Below are 17,912 nucleotides of genomic sequence, written 5' to 3' on the forward strand. Positions count from 1 at the left end.
TCTGTAATTGAATACAATCTTTAGCTCTTAATATTTTAAGAGCATTACATTATTACAGTAAATAGTAAAGTCATGCTGATTTGGGTCAATGTTACGCCCCAAATAAACTCACTTTTATTATTTTGTAAGTGTTTGGGCTACGTTTTTAGGGAAACGCTTTCGTTAAAGGTTAATCTATTATATGTGGGGAGCGCTTAAGTGGTCTAGCATTACATTAAATATGGAATGAAATGCTTGGTAACTGAGATCGGTCATGTGTAGCCTAGCCGGCTAAATCTAAGCCCATCCCTTCCCTAACCTACCTAATACAACCCTAATCTACCTAATACAACCCTAATCTACCTAATACAACCCTAACTCACCTAATACAACCCTCTTCTACCTAATACAACCCTAATCTACCTAATTCAACCCTAATCTACCTAATACAACCCTAACTCACCTATCTCAACCCTAACCTACCTAATACAACCCTAATCTACCTAATACAACCCTAATCTACCTAATACAACCCTAACTCACTTAATACAACCCTAACTCACCTAATACAACCCTGATCTACCTAATACAACCCTAACTCACCTAATACAACCCTAACTCACCTAATACAACCCTAACTCACTGCAACCCTAACTCACCTATGTCAACCCTAACCTACCTACCTAATACAATTCTAATCTACCTAATACAACCCTAATCTATCTAATACAATCCTAACTCACCTAACTCAACCCTAACCTACTTAATACATCCCAAACTTACCTGACTCAACCCTTACCTACCAAATACAACCCTAACGCAACCCTAACCTACATAATACAATCCTAACTTGCCTAACTCAGCCCTAACCTACATAATACAACCCTAACTCACCTAATACAACCCTAACTCAACCCTAACCTACATAATACAACCCTAACTCACCTAATACAACCCTAACCTACCTAATTCAACCCAAACTTACCTATCTCAACCCTAACCTACCTAATACAACTTTAACATATTTAACTGAACCCTAACCCAACTAATGCAACCGTAACCTACCCAATACAACCCTAACCTACGTAACTCAACTCTAACCTACCTAATACAACCTTACCCTAAAACCTGACTTAACAGAAATAAGCTGACACGATATTAAATGTTCAAATATCCATTACGTTTGAACGAGAACCGGGAGCGAACACTAACGTCATCATCAACCCGTTCTCGCAAATTCGTAAAGTCAATATTGACTTATTAACTACGTGCATAGGTGATATACTAAACATAATAGATACCCTTAAAAAGATTCATAGAAAACACCGACCTTACCTAACCTTGTTAGTATCTTAAGATAAGCATCTTATTGCTTCGTAATTACAATTATTACTTAACCTATACCTATTATAGGTTAGGTAATAATTGTAATTACGAAGCAATAAGATGCTTATCTTAACATACTAAGTAGGTTAGGTAAGGTCGGTGTTTTCTATGAATCTTTTTAAGGGTATCTATTATGTTAAGTATGTCACCTATGCACATATTTAATAAGTCAATATTGACTTATTAAATTTGCGAGAACGGGTTGCATCATATGGAAGTTTTTTATATCTACGTTCCACAGCTGACGCTCAAGTCCGCAGTGTTGCCACACACACAACGCTCAAGTCCGCAGTGTTGCCACACACACAACGCTCAAGTCCGCAGTGTTGCCACACACACAACGCTCAAGTCCGCAGTGTTGCCACACACACAACGCTCAAGTCCGCAGTGTTGCCACACACAACGCTCAAGTTCGCAGTGTTGCCACACACAGCGCTCAAGTCCGCAGTGTTGCCACACACAACGCTCAAGTTCGCAGTGTTGCCACACACAGCGCTCAAGTTCGCAGTGTTGCCACACACAGCGCTCAAGTCCGCAGTGTTGCCACACACAACGCTCAAGTTCGCAGTGTTGCCACACACAGCGCTCAAGTCCGCAGTGTTGCCACACACAGCGCTCAAGTCCGCAGTGTTGCCACACACAGCGCTCAAGTCCGCAGTGTTGCCACACAACGCTCAATTATTTTCAGCAAAATTGAACATAACTATTTGGGAACTAATTGTTTTGGGACTTAATAATTGTTATGAGCTATGAAATAATTTAATATTATTACCGTTAGACTAGATTTTGCTTGACCGTATTAGCAATCAAATATAATCCCTATTAAACGTTTGTTATGTACAAAGAACCCCACATATAGAGACCTGTGCGTACAATGATCGGCAGATTGTGTGCACTGGTAAACATTGGCTTTCGAACCTCGGCAGTGGTTCCTTCACTGCTAGAATCCACTCAGTAAAACATCTAAACTACTGGAACCAACTAAAATGCTGAAATTTGTATTCTCTAGAATATTCTAGAATCTAGAATTTGTATTCACCTACAAAATTCTCGGGTGTATTGACAGGGTAGACAGGGATAAACTGTTTAACACGGGTGGTACGCGAACAAGGGGACACAGGTGGAAACTGAGTACCCACATGAGCCACAGAGACGTTAGAAAGAACTTTTTCAGTGTCAGAGTAGTTAACAAATGGAATGCATTAGGCAGTGATGTGGTGGAGGCTGACTCCATACACAGTTTGAAGTGTAGATGTGATAGAGCCCAGTAGGCTCAGGAACCTGTACACCAGTTGATTGACAGTTGAGAGACGGGACTAAAGAGCCAGAGCTGAACCCCCGCAAGTACAACTAGGTGAGTACACACACACACACACACACTCGCTCTCTCTTTGTTCTCTCTCGCTCTCTTGTTTTCACTCGTTCTATCGCTCTCACTCTGCCTCTCCCTCACAATAAGGTGAGTCCCCCTTAGACTACTGACGGAATTTGACCTTTTTAGAAATAAAATGAAACACATTGCAAGAAATGACATACGTTATTTTAATTTTAAAATACCTGCAATCCTCACATTGCATAATTTTGCTTTGTTTTAGACGATAAAAAGACAATATTCGTAAGAACATCATTTAGATGTAAATAGTATCCAGTTTTGCATAGATATTGCACATTATAAGAAAGACTCTAATATTCAGTGTAATAATTAATGACTTACAAAGTGCTGTCGGCAACATTTCAGTATACAGCGTTGTCGACTCACAACCGAAGGTCCAGGGGCCAGATTCACGAAAGCACTTACGCAAGCACTTACGAACGTGTACATCTTTCCTCAATCTTTGACGGCTTTGGTTACATTTATTGAACAGTTTACAAGCATGAAAACTTGCCAATCAACTGTTGTTATTGGTATAAACAGCCTCCTGGTGCTTCGGAGCTCATTAACTGTTTAATAATTGTAAACAAAGTCGCCAAAGATTGAGGAAAGATGTACACGTTCGTAAGTGCTTGCGTAAGTGCTTTCGTGAATCTGGCCCTAGGGGTTCCATTCCCGTTGTAGTACAAAGACGGTTGGGCGCGTTTTCTTTCATCTGATGCAGCTGTTCACTTAGCAGTAAATGGATATCTTGGAGTTAGGGATCTGTTGTGTGTTGCATCCTGGGGGAAGATTAATTGGCCTTAGGGCGACTTGATAAGGTAAACAGGCTTCCTGTCCCGACATTGTGAAACCAGCTATTTGTAATTTCCTTGTTATGTTGTAGATTATTAGTATTTTTTTGCAGGAAAAAATCCAATACTAAGAACATAGAGACACTTAAGAGCACATAGTGTAAAAGAGCACATAGTGTAAAAGAGCACATAGTGTAAAAGAGCACATAGTGTAAAAGAGCACATAGTGTAAAAGAGCACATAGTGTAAAAGAGCACATAATGTAAAAGAGCACATAATGTAAAAAAGCACGTAGTGTAAAAGAGCACATAATGTAAAAAAGCACATAGTGTAAAAGAGCACATAATGTAAATACATAGTGTTTCATGCAGACAATGTCTCGTGTAGGTCAACACCGGTAGTAGCCTTAAGCCCCCATGTATCCAACTGATGCCTCCAGGCATTGATAGTTTAAGTTTTGCCCCGAGGGACGAGTTTATTGGGCAGCGCCACTCTTCCTGTGAGTGGACACCCCCCCCCCCCAAAGCATCATGTACAACACTCCCTGATAGGAAGAAAACCCGCTGGTGTAGTTAATCCTGTCACTTGTACCCAGACATAGCTCAGTTTAACTGTCTCAAGTGAACAGCTTCTCAAACAAGAAGATTAACATTTATCAACCCTTATAAACTTTCGTTATCTTGCGGGTGCCAAATGGGGAATTCGTTTGAGAACAGCATTTATATATGACAGATAGTATTTTCCTAACTCAAAGTGGGGTCTACTATGCTACACATATTTCTAATGTCTGTTAGATGTTCACATTCTCTTAGTAGTCAAATGTGAACATCAAAGAGACATTAGAAATGTGTGTAGCATAGTAAACCCCCACATTGTTAAAGTTAGGAAAGTACTGATAGTCTGCTGTGTATACACGTATGACCCAGGTGCCATAGTGTTGCTCAGGCGTCTGCTTGGTGTGTTTCAGGCGCAGCGTGCACGGCCGGGAGCTGGAGGTCGACCTCGCCAGGACAGTGTCTCGTATGTTACCTTCACATCCCGCCTCCAGGTTACCCGCCTCCGCCTCCCTCGCCTCTACCGTCTTACCAGCCTCTGTCCCCCACTCCTCTGTGTTGTCCACCTTCCCTGAAGCAGCCTCTCCCCTTCTCCCGTCCTCTAGCCCCGTCCCGAGCCCCGTCCCGAGCTTGTCATTAGCGACGGTTCCATCAGAGGCCGCCCGCACTGTTCTTGCGTCGTCAGTTGTCTCCCAGGCTCCGACTACGGCATCGTCACTCTCACACCTCACGACAACTCGCGTGTACATCATGCAAGGTACAGTGCCAACATAGTGTTCTTGTGTATTGTTCGTGTACATCATACAAGGTGGAGTCCTGGGACCTCTCTTGTTGAGCATACATTGTAGAATAGAGTGGGCGTCTATCCGGGTTGGACAGGACCTCAAATGTCCAGTACTGGGCTCTTCTTATACCGGAGAGAGGCCTCGCCTAGGAAAAAAAAACACCTGTGAGAGGGCGACAACTATCTCTTCGCCTGCAGGCTATAGTCAGGGTCTGGGAGAATCAGTTACCAACGGCCTGAAGTCACCAAGACACTCTGTATGTTGGCTTTACCCTGCTCTTCTGTTCTACTGCCTGTAGTTTATTAGCGTTAGGTGTTTCTGACACTGCTCAACTGATCCCTTGCCACAGACGTCAAGGTAAGGAGAAATAATATCTTATTCGAGCTTTACAACATTGACACGAAACATTACTCCTACACTAATATCATTTTATCTCAAAATAAAGAATATCATTCATAGTCTGGGATATTAGGCTACTTGGTTTTTGGGTATATAATTATGCTGATGTAAGCTTGTGGGGGTGTCTACAGAAGCCCCTCGCCAAGCTCTATACAAAAAAATATCCTGTCACTCCCAAATGTAGTACCCAACCACTTGGGATGGACGGTAGAGCGACGGTCTCGCTTCATGCACGTCGGCGTTCAATTCCCGACCGTCCAAGTTCTTGGGGACCATTCCTTACCCCCGTCCCATGCCTACTGCTCATCCTGACCCTTTCCCAGTGCTATATAGTTGTAATGGCTTGGCGCTTTCTCCCTCATAGTTTCCTTCCTTCCCAAATGTAGTTCAGCAACACAAAAAATCACATTTGTACTAAATTAATGTCATTGCACGCACTATTGCTTGGAGACCACTGGAAACCACCTCCGGGTCGCCCGCTCAATCGAGATTCCAGTGTCGTGAAAATTTTATATATTTCCTCCTTGCAACTATTAACCGGCCATCCACTGTCCTGTCCAGTGTCAATATATCAGTAAACCCAGGCGCAGATATAACAGCAAGCATCCTGGACTGCTGCTCATGGGTCCCTACCTGACTCGTGGGTCCTCGTATTCGGCAACAATTCCACCACTCAGTCACTTACCTTGTTCAGGCCAACCCTCACCTTTTTTTGCCTGACCACATTTGACATTTCGACACATCTTGACAACAATTCTGACACAATTTGACACATCTGACAACGATTTTGACAACAATTTGACACATCTGACTCACCACATTTGCCTGGGGTTCAAACCTCTGACCCGAGGCTCCGATCACCCGGGACTCTAACTCTTGACCGCCTTTAATTCTGCCCTCTGTTATTGTGAAAGAGCCGACTCTACCTAATCACTCTGGGGCCTTCACTGCCCTCTCACCTGCTGCTACATAAAATATCACTATCTCACTTGATGGGTCGACCTCTGGTCACCCAGGGACATCTGCTCCGGTCCCTCACTGTTGCCGCATAAATAACTGTCTCAATATAACTGGGTCTACCTCTCGGGCCCAGGGACACCCACTCTCGTCCCTCACTGTTGCTTACAGTTCACTTTGAGACGCTACTGGCCGTTACCCTCAGGGTACCAGTAGACCATACCGTCAGTGTGTGTAGCTCCTGGGTCTGTCTCCTAGTCGTTCTTGCATACGGCTAGAAGTCCCCCTTCCTAGCGACGAAGTCTTCCAGTGGGTCCACCTCACGTCCGCTGAGACTTGCCAATCCCTCACCCTTCTGTTTGCACAGCCTCGACGGATCCATTTGCGAAGAGGATAGTTCCCGGGCTCACATCCTACTGCCGGATGCCATCCGTAACTATTTCTAGAGTCGGCGAAGCATCTCAAGCATCTTATGACAAATTAGATGCTTGTGAACGCCTGTCGATGCTGGTTCTCGTTACCCTCCGATGACTGTAGGGCTCTCACTGTGGTGTGTGAGAACCCCCTGTTGCAGCAGGAGCAGCAGCAACAGCAGCAGCAGCAGCAGCAGCAGCAGCAGCAGCAGCAGCATCAACAGCAGCAACAGCAGCAGCAGCAGCAGCAGCAGCAGTAGTGATCATACAAAGAAAGTCATCAACAATCAGGGCTTCCGCATGTTGCAGCACGCAATAGAAGCAATAGACGAGCAAAGTAAATGAGAACTTACATGTTACTGGAACACCTTGGGGGGGTGTATTAGGCTGGACGAAGATGCACCCATCTCCACCCATGCAGATGCACCCATGGCCAGGAGGCAACTTACAGCAGTGTGCCCTGACACCACAGAAAATGGGAACTATATCAACAAGATTTTTTTTCTGGGGTGTGGGTGGGGTTAGGTGGTGGGGTTGGGGTAAGAGGAATGGGGATGGAGTTGGGGTGAGGGGTTGGGGGGGGGGGTATTTATTACTCATTGATGTTATGAGTACTGTCTCCAGGTTGTGGTTGTGAGTACCATCCCCAGGAGTTCACCTGAGTGGCGGTACTCTGGACAGTAACACCTTCACAACTCCGGGTAAACAAATGTCTCTCTAGGGCCAGAGAGACAAAAGGGATCGTAACTATACGCTATAACACACGGAGGAACGAGAAGCCTCAAACAACAATAACTGAAAGAATTGTTGGGAGCTTAAGCTGGAAACTCTTGAGCAGCAGCAGCAGCAGCAGCAGCGGCAGCAGCAGCAGCAGCAGCAGCAGCAGCGGCAGCAGCAGCGAGGCAACAGCATCTCGGGCCATCAACCAGCTGTCAGCTGTGTTGAAAGATTCATCTCCCGTGTGTGATAGATAGCCACACTGCTCCACTTGAGAGAAAAATTCTGAATATTTTGGACCCTTTGTGGTATCGGCTGTGACTATTTCTTTGCACAATATAGGAAATATATAAGGACGTTTCCATCACCCTTGACACCCTATAGGAAGCTTGACACCCTATAGGAAGCTTGACACCCTATAGGAAGCTTGACACCCTATAGGAAGCTTGACACCCTTTAGGAAGCATGTCACCCTCGGCACAATATATATATCAGAGGATATCCATCGGCCTCTATACAATATATCTGTAATGGAGTGTGTTCGCGGATAGAGGCCAGAAGGTTATGGCTAGCTTCACTAAACTGTGCAGGGTTATTGATCTTACCGGAAGTGTCATGAGGGGGGGGGGTCGGGGGCAGCCGTGACATCCCTTCCTTGAGAGCACTGCCCCCATGACCCTCCTTGACCAAGTCTGTCAATGTGAAATGTTCAGTGCCGAGTCCATAGACTTTAGCATTTGTATAACACACGAGAGATTTGTATCACAGTACCCGGGGCTGTCACTGTAAGTTACTGTAACACAGTACCCGGGACTGTCACTGTAACACAGTACCCGGGACTGTCACTGTAATACAGTACCCGGGACTGTCACTGTAACACAGTACCCGGGACTGTCACTGTAACACAGTACCCGGGGCTGTCACTGTAAGGACCGTGCTAACTGTCACCGTAGGGACCGTGCTAACTGGTCCTGTCACCGTAAGAACCGTGCTAACTGGTCCTGTCACCGTAGGGACCGTGCTAACTGGTCCTGTCACCGTAGGGGACCGTGCTAACTGGTCCTGTCACCGTAAGGGACCGTGCTAACTGGTCCTGTCACCGTAGGGACCGTGCTAACTGGTCCTGTCACCGTAAGGGACCGTGCTAACTGGTCCTGTCACCGTAGGGACCGTGGTAATTGGTCCTGTCACCGTAAGGGACCGTGCTAACTGGTCCTGTCACCGTAAGGGACCGTGCTAACTGGTCCTGTCACCGTAAGGGACCGTGCTAACTGGTTCTGTCACCGTAGGGACCGTGCTAACTGGTGCTGGTCCAAATAAATCTTACAAAATACAACACTTATCGCGGCCACCATCACAGAAATGGGTAATTGACAATTATATACTCTAAGAACATTCATTACTGCCGGCAGACCTCATTAATGAGGTGCTGAGGAAGATAACTAATGTCATTCTTGAGGGAATGTAAGATAACAGGACCATCACAAGCACAACTAAAGATGCACAGTCACCACCGGTAGTCTACCTACCCCCCCCCTCCCTTCCCCCCTGGGTGAGGGGATAACTTGAGTCAAGGTTGGAGAAGGCCCGGGTGAATGGTCATTGACCATTCGCTGGGGTAGCAACCGGTCCTCGCGCTAGGCTCGTTAAAGCGGCGGACGACCCCCCAGACACGGATTCGTCAATTTTACAACTAGTCCTGATCATGAGCGGCCGAAAGTGACTCCACGCAGCCGCCAACTTCACCCTCTCCACCCCCCCCCCCAACTCCCTTAATGTTTATAAATGAACTGATTACGTTTCGGCATTTTTCGAACAGTGCTTCGCTGACGACCGCTGTTCGAACCACAACGCTGTAGATGCTTCACCCACATACTACACACACAGATAATCGCCAAAAGAACCGAAACATCTAATGTAATCTGATCTAGGCCTATGCGCACAACTTTAATTTGTAATAATATTATTATTTATATAAAAACAAACTTTTACTACACTTTACGTAATCATTGATGAATGGGTCTATGGGCATAGCGGCCGCTTGAACGAGCCTGGCCTGAGAACAGGTGGGCGGATTAACGAGATTTGATGTGTTGATGAGGACGAGCTGTTCAGTATAGTCTGATAAAGATACATTACCCAACCCGTCCTCACACCAAGTCCATTCCATCCAGCGGTCGACCCCAAAAGACACATGCATCAATTTTAACATTCTATTCATTCACATATATATTAATATTATTTGATATTACCATATCGTACCTATTTAGACACAGGTTAGGTTAGGTGTTTAGCTTCTGTTGCCTATTATTTGTATTTGTAGTACGTGGGTGAAGCATTTACAGCGTCGAGCTTCCACCAAACATTGACATAAAGGCTCGCGACATTGACACAATGTTCCCGTTTTCTGTTGGTGGGTCCTCTGGTAGGTTAGGTTAGGGCACTTCAGTCCGACAGTTTCTTGACGCTGAGAACGCTGGCGAGAGCGTAGTGAGGTCTTAGGACGCGTCGTTTCCTACGCTTCTGTCGAGGTTGAACCGCTTCAAATGTGACGTTGGTCACCTGGTGGTGAAGCTGGGTGGTGGTGAAGCAGAGAGGTAGTGAAGCTGGGTGGTGGTGAAGCTGGGTGGTGGTGAAGTTGGGAGGTGGTGAAGCAGGGTTGTGGTGAAGCTGGGAGGTAGTGAAGCAAGGTGGTGGTGAAGCTGGGAGGTAGTGAAGCAAGGAGGTAGTGAAGCTGGGTGGTGGTGAAGCTGGGTGGTGGTGAAACAAGGTGGTAGTGAAGCAGGGTGGTAGTGAAGCAGGGAGGTGATGAAGCAGGGTGATGGTGAAGCAGGGTGATGGTGAAGCTGGGTGTTGGTGAAGCAAGGAGGTAGTGAAGCAGGGTGGTGGTGAAGCTGGGAGGTAGTGAAGCAAGGAGGTAGTGAAGCAGGGTGGTGGTGAAACAAGGTGGTAGTGAAGCAGGGTGGTAGTGAAGCAGGGTGATGGTGAAGCAGGGTGATGGTGAAGCTGGGTGGTGGTGAAGCAGGGTGATGGTGAAGCTGGGTGTTGGTGAAGCAGAGAGACGGGGAAGGTTGAGGATGAAAAAAGGGGAAACAAGGAAAAATAGAAATAGGGAACCGGGAACAGAGGGGAAACTAACACCAAAAATGGTCGAGATAAAAAGTTCAGTAGAGTGAGGGGAGGATCACGGTGATGAGGGGGGAAGGGGGGCGAAGGTTAGGTTAAAGATAATATATTCAACAAAATATCTAACACAATAATCTACACCTAAAAGATTAGGTTAAAAGTCAAAGAATGATAAAAAAATATATAAACCCCCAATAACTACACTAAAATCAAAAGATAATTTTTAATTGGGAAAGAATAAGAACAGTTATATCAATCATATTAAATACAACTTATTAGCAACTTGACGAACTTTAAGTAAAAAAAAAAAGATACAAAGTGCATAAACTCTCATATCTAACGAATATCTCTTTAAATGCTAAAATAACCTAACTTTAACAAATAGCACTTGAAATGCATAAATGACCATTTGAGAAATTAACCCTTGAAACGAAGCAAATGAATATGAGACATTGATGAAACACAAAAGGACCAGCAGGAATATTTATTTAAGTTAGGTCATGTCTGGTTGGGTGAGTTGGACTAGGTAAGTTAGGTTAGGTTATATTAGTTATTCACTTAAGGTTGGTTAAGTTATGTTAGGAATGTTACATTAGGTAGTTGAGGGTAGATAAGTTATGCTAAGTTATGTAAGTTAAGTTAGTAAATTATATACGGTGGTTAGGTAAGGATGGGTAAGTTAGCTCAGATAGGGAAGAATAAGTAAGTTGGACTAGGTAAGTTACATTAGGTCAGGTTAAGTTAGTTAATTTAGGTTAGGTAAATTACGTTAAGTTAGAATAGGTTAGGTAAGTTAGATGTAGTAAGGTTACGTTAGGTAAGTTAAGTTTAGTCCAGTTATGTTAGATTATGTTAGTTAAGTTAGGTTAGGTAAGGTTAGCTTAGGTTAGGTTAGGTTAGATTATGTTAGTTAAGTTAGGTTATGTTAGTTAATTTAGGTTAGGTTAGGTTAGGTTAGCTTAGGTTAGGTTAGGTTAGATTATGTTAGTTAAGTTAGGTTATGTTAGTTAATTTAGGTTAAGTAAATTGTTAGGTTAGATAGGATGATTCATTGTTGTTCAGAGAACAGTTTTAAGATAAAGTGACTAAGAAAATATATTTTAACCGATGTGTAAGTTTGATTTGAAAAGCTGAACTAGTTACATTTGGGAGTGTTATTTAATGTCTGAATATGTCTTAGAGAACAACATTGATGTCTTAGAGAACAACATTGATGTCTTAGAGAACAACATTGATGTCTTAGAGAACAACATTGATGTCTTAGAGAACAACATTGATGTCTTAGAGAACAACATTGATGTCTTAGAGAATAACATTGATGTCTTAGAGAACAACATTGATGTCTTAGGGAACAACATTGATGTCTTAGAGAACAACATTGATGTCTTAGAGAACAACATTGATGTCTTAGAGAACAACATTGATGTCTTAGAGAATAACATTGATGTCTTAGAGAACAACATTGATGTCTTAGAGAACAACATTGATGTCTTAGAGAACAACATTGATGTCTTAGAGAACAACATTGATGTCTTAGAGAACAACATTGATGTCTTAGAGAACAACATTGATGTCTTAGAGAGCAACATTGATGTCTTAGAGAACAACATTGATGTCTTAGAGAACAACATTGATGTCTTAGAGAACAACATTGATGTCTTAGAGAACAACATTGATGTCTTAGGGAACAACATTGATGTCTTAGAGAACAAATTTAATGAATGAAGGAGAGTTAGAGAACAACTTTGATAAACGAAGGTGAGTTAAAGAATAGCTTTTATGCACGAAGTGACATAGAGAATAACTTTGAAGACTGAGATTAACTTTTAATGGCTCTGAGAATAACTTTTGAGGAAATGAGTAGAATTTTGCGTCTTTGAGTGTGTCTTTGATGTCCTGAAGAGTAACTTTGGTGTCTCTGAATGTGTCCTTGATAACTCGAAGAGTGTCTTTGACTATTTTTCTTACTCCACGAAGTATACTGTTAGTTACGAAAGTAACTACACTTGACTATTTTTTAGTTGAGGGGAAGAATAATTTAGTTAAGACAAGAAAGTATGATGAATATGGCTTTTTTCAGTTGATTGACGAATTTTAATCACAAAACGATAAGAAAACATGATGAACATGACTAATTTCAGTTGATTGACGAATGATTATATTTACAAACGACGTTCAATGAACTTGTGAAAATCATTCTAAGAACAATATGAGAACATGACAAAGAACATAGAGAACATGAGGGGAATTTGAAGAGAACATTATGAGAATATGACAATGATCACAGAAAAAAGGAGAAACTGGTGAAAAATATGAACTGAACATGCTGTGAACATTATGCAGAACATGGAGAATATGATAAAAAAGACACAGAAACATGGAGTGAACATGAATAATGAGTATACAAACTGTATTTCTTTAAATTCTGGGGAGGGAGGGAGGCTTGGGTGAAGTTGGGGAAAGGGCGAGATGAAGGGGAAGTAGAGGGTGATGGAGAGATGAAGGGGGGGGGGGGGGAGTAGGGGGAGGTAAGGGAGGGGAGAAGGTAAGGGATGGGGAGGTAAGGGATGGAAAAGGCAGGCAGGGACGGGTGGAGGCAGGGTCGGGTGGAGGCGGAGACGGGTGGAGGCGGGGACGGGTGGAGGCGAGGACGGGTGGAGGCAGGGAACGCTGCTGACAAGTGGACAGTCAGTTGCCCCTCTCCAATCTCCATTTTTTCAGAGCCCCAACTCACTCAACACTTTTTACTGCAAGTCTCCACCAGCTTCCCTCCCAGTTCTTTGTCCCAGGGTGGACTCCCTCCCAGGGTGATATCCCTCTCTCCCAGGGTGATATCCCTCTCTCCCAGGGTGATATCCCTGCCTCCCAGGGTGATATCCCTGTCTCTTAGGGTGATATCCCTGCCTCCCAGGGTGATATCCCTGCCTCCCAGGGTGATATCCCTGTCTCCCAGGGTGATATCCTTGTCTCAAAAGGGTTGCCCCCGAGATGGTGTTACCGTGGGGTTGCTCCCTACGTGTTCTAGTTGCACATATTTATGTGGGTACTATGAGGGAAATGTTCTTCAGGACCCTGACCTGTAGCCTCATGTCTAGAACAGACATGTTGATGACAACTTCCTGCAAGTGCCTCATAAACAACACTTGTTGCTAATTATGTAAACTTTCGAGAGAGACACTCTGAGCTTCTGTTTCACTTAGGAGATGGTAAGTGAAGGCAGAGCTCTTCTCTTGCTGTTGCGTGCAAGACCAACAGTGTGTTGCATGCAAGACTAACAGTGTGTTGCATGCAAGACTAACAGTGTGTTGCATGCAAGACTAACAGTGTGTTGCATGCAAGACTAACAGTGTGTTGCATGCAAGACTAACAGTGTGTTGCATGCAAGACTAACAGTGTGTTGCATGCAACAGCCTCTTAGTGGCCTCCACAGTCCAGTCTTCACTCTGGGGACTCGTGCTGCTCTGGTGCCTAATGCTGAGAGTGAGAACCCTGACTGGCATACATGTGTAATGTTGGTGGTGAGCTGTGGACGTAACACCAAATCTAACTCCCGAGGCATATATAAATAGGATAACGACAGCACCGTACTCTACACTGGCAAATTTTAGAACATTATTCAGAAACCTAGGTAAGGAGGCATTTAGGGCGCTTTAGACTGTCTACAGATGACCAGTCGTAGAGTATGCAGCCCCATCATGGAGTCCCCACCTGAAGAAACACATGAGGAAACTGGAAAAGGTTCAGAAGTTTGCGACGAGACTCGTCCCAGAGTTACGAGGGATGGGGTATGAAGAGCGCCTGAAGGTACTGAACCTGACGACACTAGAAAAAGAAGGGATTGAGGGGATATAACAGAAACGTATAAAATATTTAGGGAGATTGACAGAGTGGAAATAGACGAAATGTTCATACTGAATACTAACAGAACGAAGGGACATGAGTGGAAGCCGGAAACTCAGATGAGTCAGAGAGATGGTAGAAAGTTTTATTTTAGCATGAGAGAAGTGTAAAATGGAATGCACTTAGGTTAGGTAGGATTGGTTAGGTTTGGTCATACATCTACATTAGTTTTAACTCAAATTAAAAACAATGAACGCATATATAATGAAATGAAGAGCTTTATCATTTCATAAGAAAAAATCAGAAAAATACATAAATTAAGGAAAACTTGGCTTATTAGGCAAATTGTGCTTTGCATAGTAGGCCGAGTATTGGGTTCTGGCTAAAATTTAAAAATTCTCTGGTTCTCGCTACACTTGCACCAGAGGTGGTACCCCTTCTAGGTATAATATATATATATAATATACTCCCTGCAAGAGACTCGAATCTAGAAGGCCCAGGTGTTCGCGCACCCAGACACAAGCCAATACTCTGACCTGTCCACCATGAGTACTGGTTGTGTCTGGGTGCGCGAACACCTGGGCCTCCTAGGTTCGAGTCTCTTGCAGGGGTGGAGTCCTTTTAGCAACCCATCCTCCAAATTGACAGTACGGTTTATTACTAAGTGTAATAAGGACATTTCCTTACCGTTATACATACTGTAGTACATAATTGCACTTATGGGACTGTTACGGTTACCTCCCCATTTTTTGTTAAGACACTCAGAATTTAGGATGTAGTTTTCAAGTTCATTTTGTTATACCCTAGTTTTAAATATCAGGAATTTCTTTTTCATTTCTATTAAATAATAGAGATTTTATACAAAATTTGAAAATATCCTAAATTACTTTACAATTTATTGATATATCTTAGTTTTGTTTTATTAGTTTTATAAAACTGTAATATCAATACAGTTATAGGTTAAGTACTAATTGTAATTAAGAAGCAATAAAATGATTATCTTGAAACAGTAAGACGGTTAGGTGAGGTCGTGGTTTTCTATTCAGCTTTTTCAGGTAAACTCGAATATTCACAATATATTTGACTTGTACGGTTTAATACTAAGTGAAAATAAGTACAATTCCTGACTGTTATGAATAGTATATAATTGCACTTACTTGTGCTGTTATATTTACCTCCTCATTATTGGAGGACGGGCTGCCTTTTTGAGTTTACCTGTGATTTGTGAGTTTAGGCAAGTATCCGTATATATATATATATATATATATATATATATATATATATATATATATATATATATATATATATATATATATATATAATATGTCGTACCTAGTAGCCAGAACACACTTCTCGGCCTACTATGCAAGGCCCGATTTGCCTAATAAGCCAAGTTTTCCTGAATTATTATATTTTCTGTAATTTTTTTCTTATGAAATGATAAAGCTACCCATTTCATTATGTATGAGGTCAATTTTTTTTTATTGGAGTTAAAATTAACGTAGATATTTGACCGAACCTAACCAACCCTACCTAACCTAACCTAACCTAACCTAACCTAACCAACCCTACCTAACCTAACCTAACCTATCTTTATAGGTTAGGTTAGGTAGCCGAAAAAGTTAGGTTAGGTTAGGTTAGGTAGGTTAGGTAGTCGAAAACCAATTAATTCATGAAAACTTGGCTTATTAGGCAAATTGGGCCTTGCATAGTAGGCCGAGAAGTGCATTCTGGCTACTAGGTACGACATATATATATATATATATATATATATATATGTCGTACCTAGTAGCCAGAACTCACTTCTCAGCCTACTATGCAAGGCCCGATTTGCCTAATAAGCCAAGTTTTCATGAATTAATGTTTTTTCGTCTGCCTAACCTACCTAATCTAACCTAACCTAGCTTTTTTTGGCTACCTAACCTAACCTTACCTATATATATAGGTTAGGTTAGGTTAGGTAGGGTTGGTTAGGTTCGGTCATATATCTACGTTAATTTTAACTCCAATAAAAAAAAATTGACCTCATACATAGAGAAAAGGGTTGCTTTATCATTTCATAAGAAAAAAATTATAGTAAATATATTAATTCAGGAAAACTTGGCTTATTAGGCAAATCGGGCCTTGAATAGTAGGCTGAGAAGTGAGTTCTGGCTACTAGGTACGACATATATATATATATATATATATATATATATATATATATATATATATATATATATATATATATATATATATATATATATCCAGAGGGGAAATGCCCGCTGCATCCTCGGTTCCTGCCCGGCGTCGGAGGAGTTCGAGGAAATCTACAGCCTCTAGGAAGCGAACTTTTTCTTGTGTCCTCTTAATGTTCATTTTTTGTATAAAATCAGATATGTAACTGTATAACCTTGCATAATAAAGTGTACATCATAATAATAAAAAAAAGGGGGTGGTAGGAGAAGTGAACACTCTTTCGTATTCAGAGTTAAATGTCAAGTTTTTCCCTGAGTGCTCTGTGTTCCCTTCTCTGAGGCTGTGGGTCCCTATAATTACACCAGTGGTGGTACCCCCCTATATATATATATATATATATATATATATATATATATATATATATATATATATATATATATATATATATATACAGTTATATATATATAGTATAATATAACGGGTTCATTGGTCCTCAGTTAAACTTGTTGCATATATTTCGAAATAAAATATTCAAATTAATATATCTGCTGCCTGTGAAAAAAGTATTTTACATGGAGCGTCGCACTACCACACTGCTGTTATTACACACTTTTAAAAGTCGTACTTTTCCGCGGTATTTGTACTTTATTAATACTTTCACTGGACTCGTCCATGTGGTGATGATGTCTGGGCAGAACACTAACACAAGTACAATTATTACTAACAATAACATTTACCAATGGATACAATAATATATATATATATATATATATATATATATATATATATATATATATATATATATATATATATATATATATATATATCGCTAATTATAATAATGTTAACTAGATAATAGACTATAGGGAAGCCTCGAAGTGCTGTGGCATCGGCCAGAGAGATGGCTGTTAGACTTCAACCCATAAAAATGTCACAAGTTAGTAAGAAATTATATATTTAGGGCTAGTTGTGAGGTGTTGGGCCTGAGAGTTGAACAGAGGGATGGTTCAGCCGGCATCCTGTCCTCTCACTTATCACTCTCAGGAGGCTAGTGGTTTGCGAAAGTTTACATATAGGTTAGGTGGGTTGCCTGGGTTCTTACGCTTCTGGCTAGACAAAACCACTTCAAGTGTCTCTCTGACACCATAAGGACGGCGTGCTCAACCAGCCTATAGTGCCAACTGGTACACAGTCACGTGTTGGGATATATGCAACACTTGGCACCATGATGACCAGACCCTGGCTGAGGGTAAGGGTGCCAGGGGAGGTGACGGCTTGTATGACTAATGAGACACTGGTCGTTATGTGTATATTTGTATGTGTGTGTGTGTGTGTGTATTATGTGTATAAGAGGGACTTCATTAACGGCACAACCGACGCGCTGTGTGTTCTCTTCACTCCCTTGCCTGTCT

At 42.3% G+C, this 17,912-nt stretch overlaps 1 protein-coding gene across 1 annotated transcript in view; it reads left to right on the forward strand.

Annotated features, from left to right (window-relative positions):
* LOC138351004 (collagen alpha-1(XXII) chain-like) overlaps positions 1-17,912 on the forward strand; it is a 111,576-nt gene that overhangs the window by 8,398 nt on the left and 85,266 nt on the right. Inside the window, exon 3 of the mRNA XM_069302474.1 lies at positions 4,499-4,842. Coding sequence (XP_069158575.1) covers positions 4,499-4,842 — 344 coding nt within the window. The remainder of the gene's footprint in view (positions 1-4,498; positions 4,843-17,912) is intronic.

This window comes from Procambarus clarkii, chromosome 48 (assembly GCF_040958095.1).
Source record: "Procambarus clarkii isolate CNS0578487 chromosome 48, FALCON_Pclarkii_2.0, whole genome shotgun sequence".
Classification (NCBI taxonomy): Eukaryota; Metazoa; Arthropoda; class Malacostraca; order Decapoda; family Cambaridae; genus Procambarus; species Procambarus clarkii.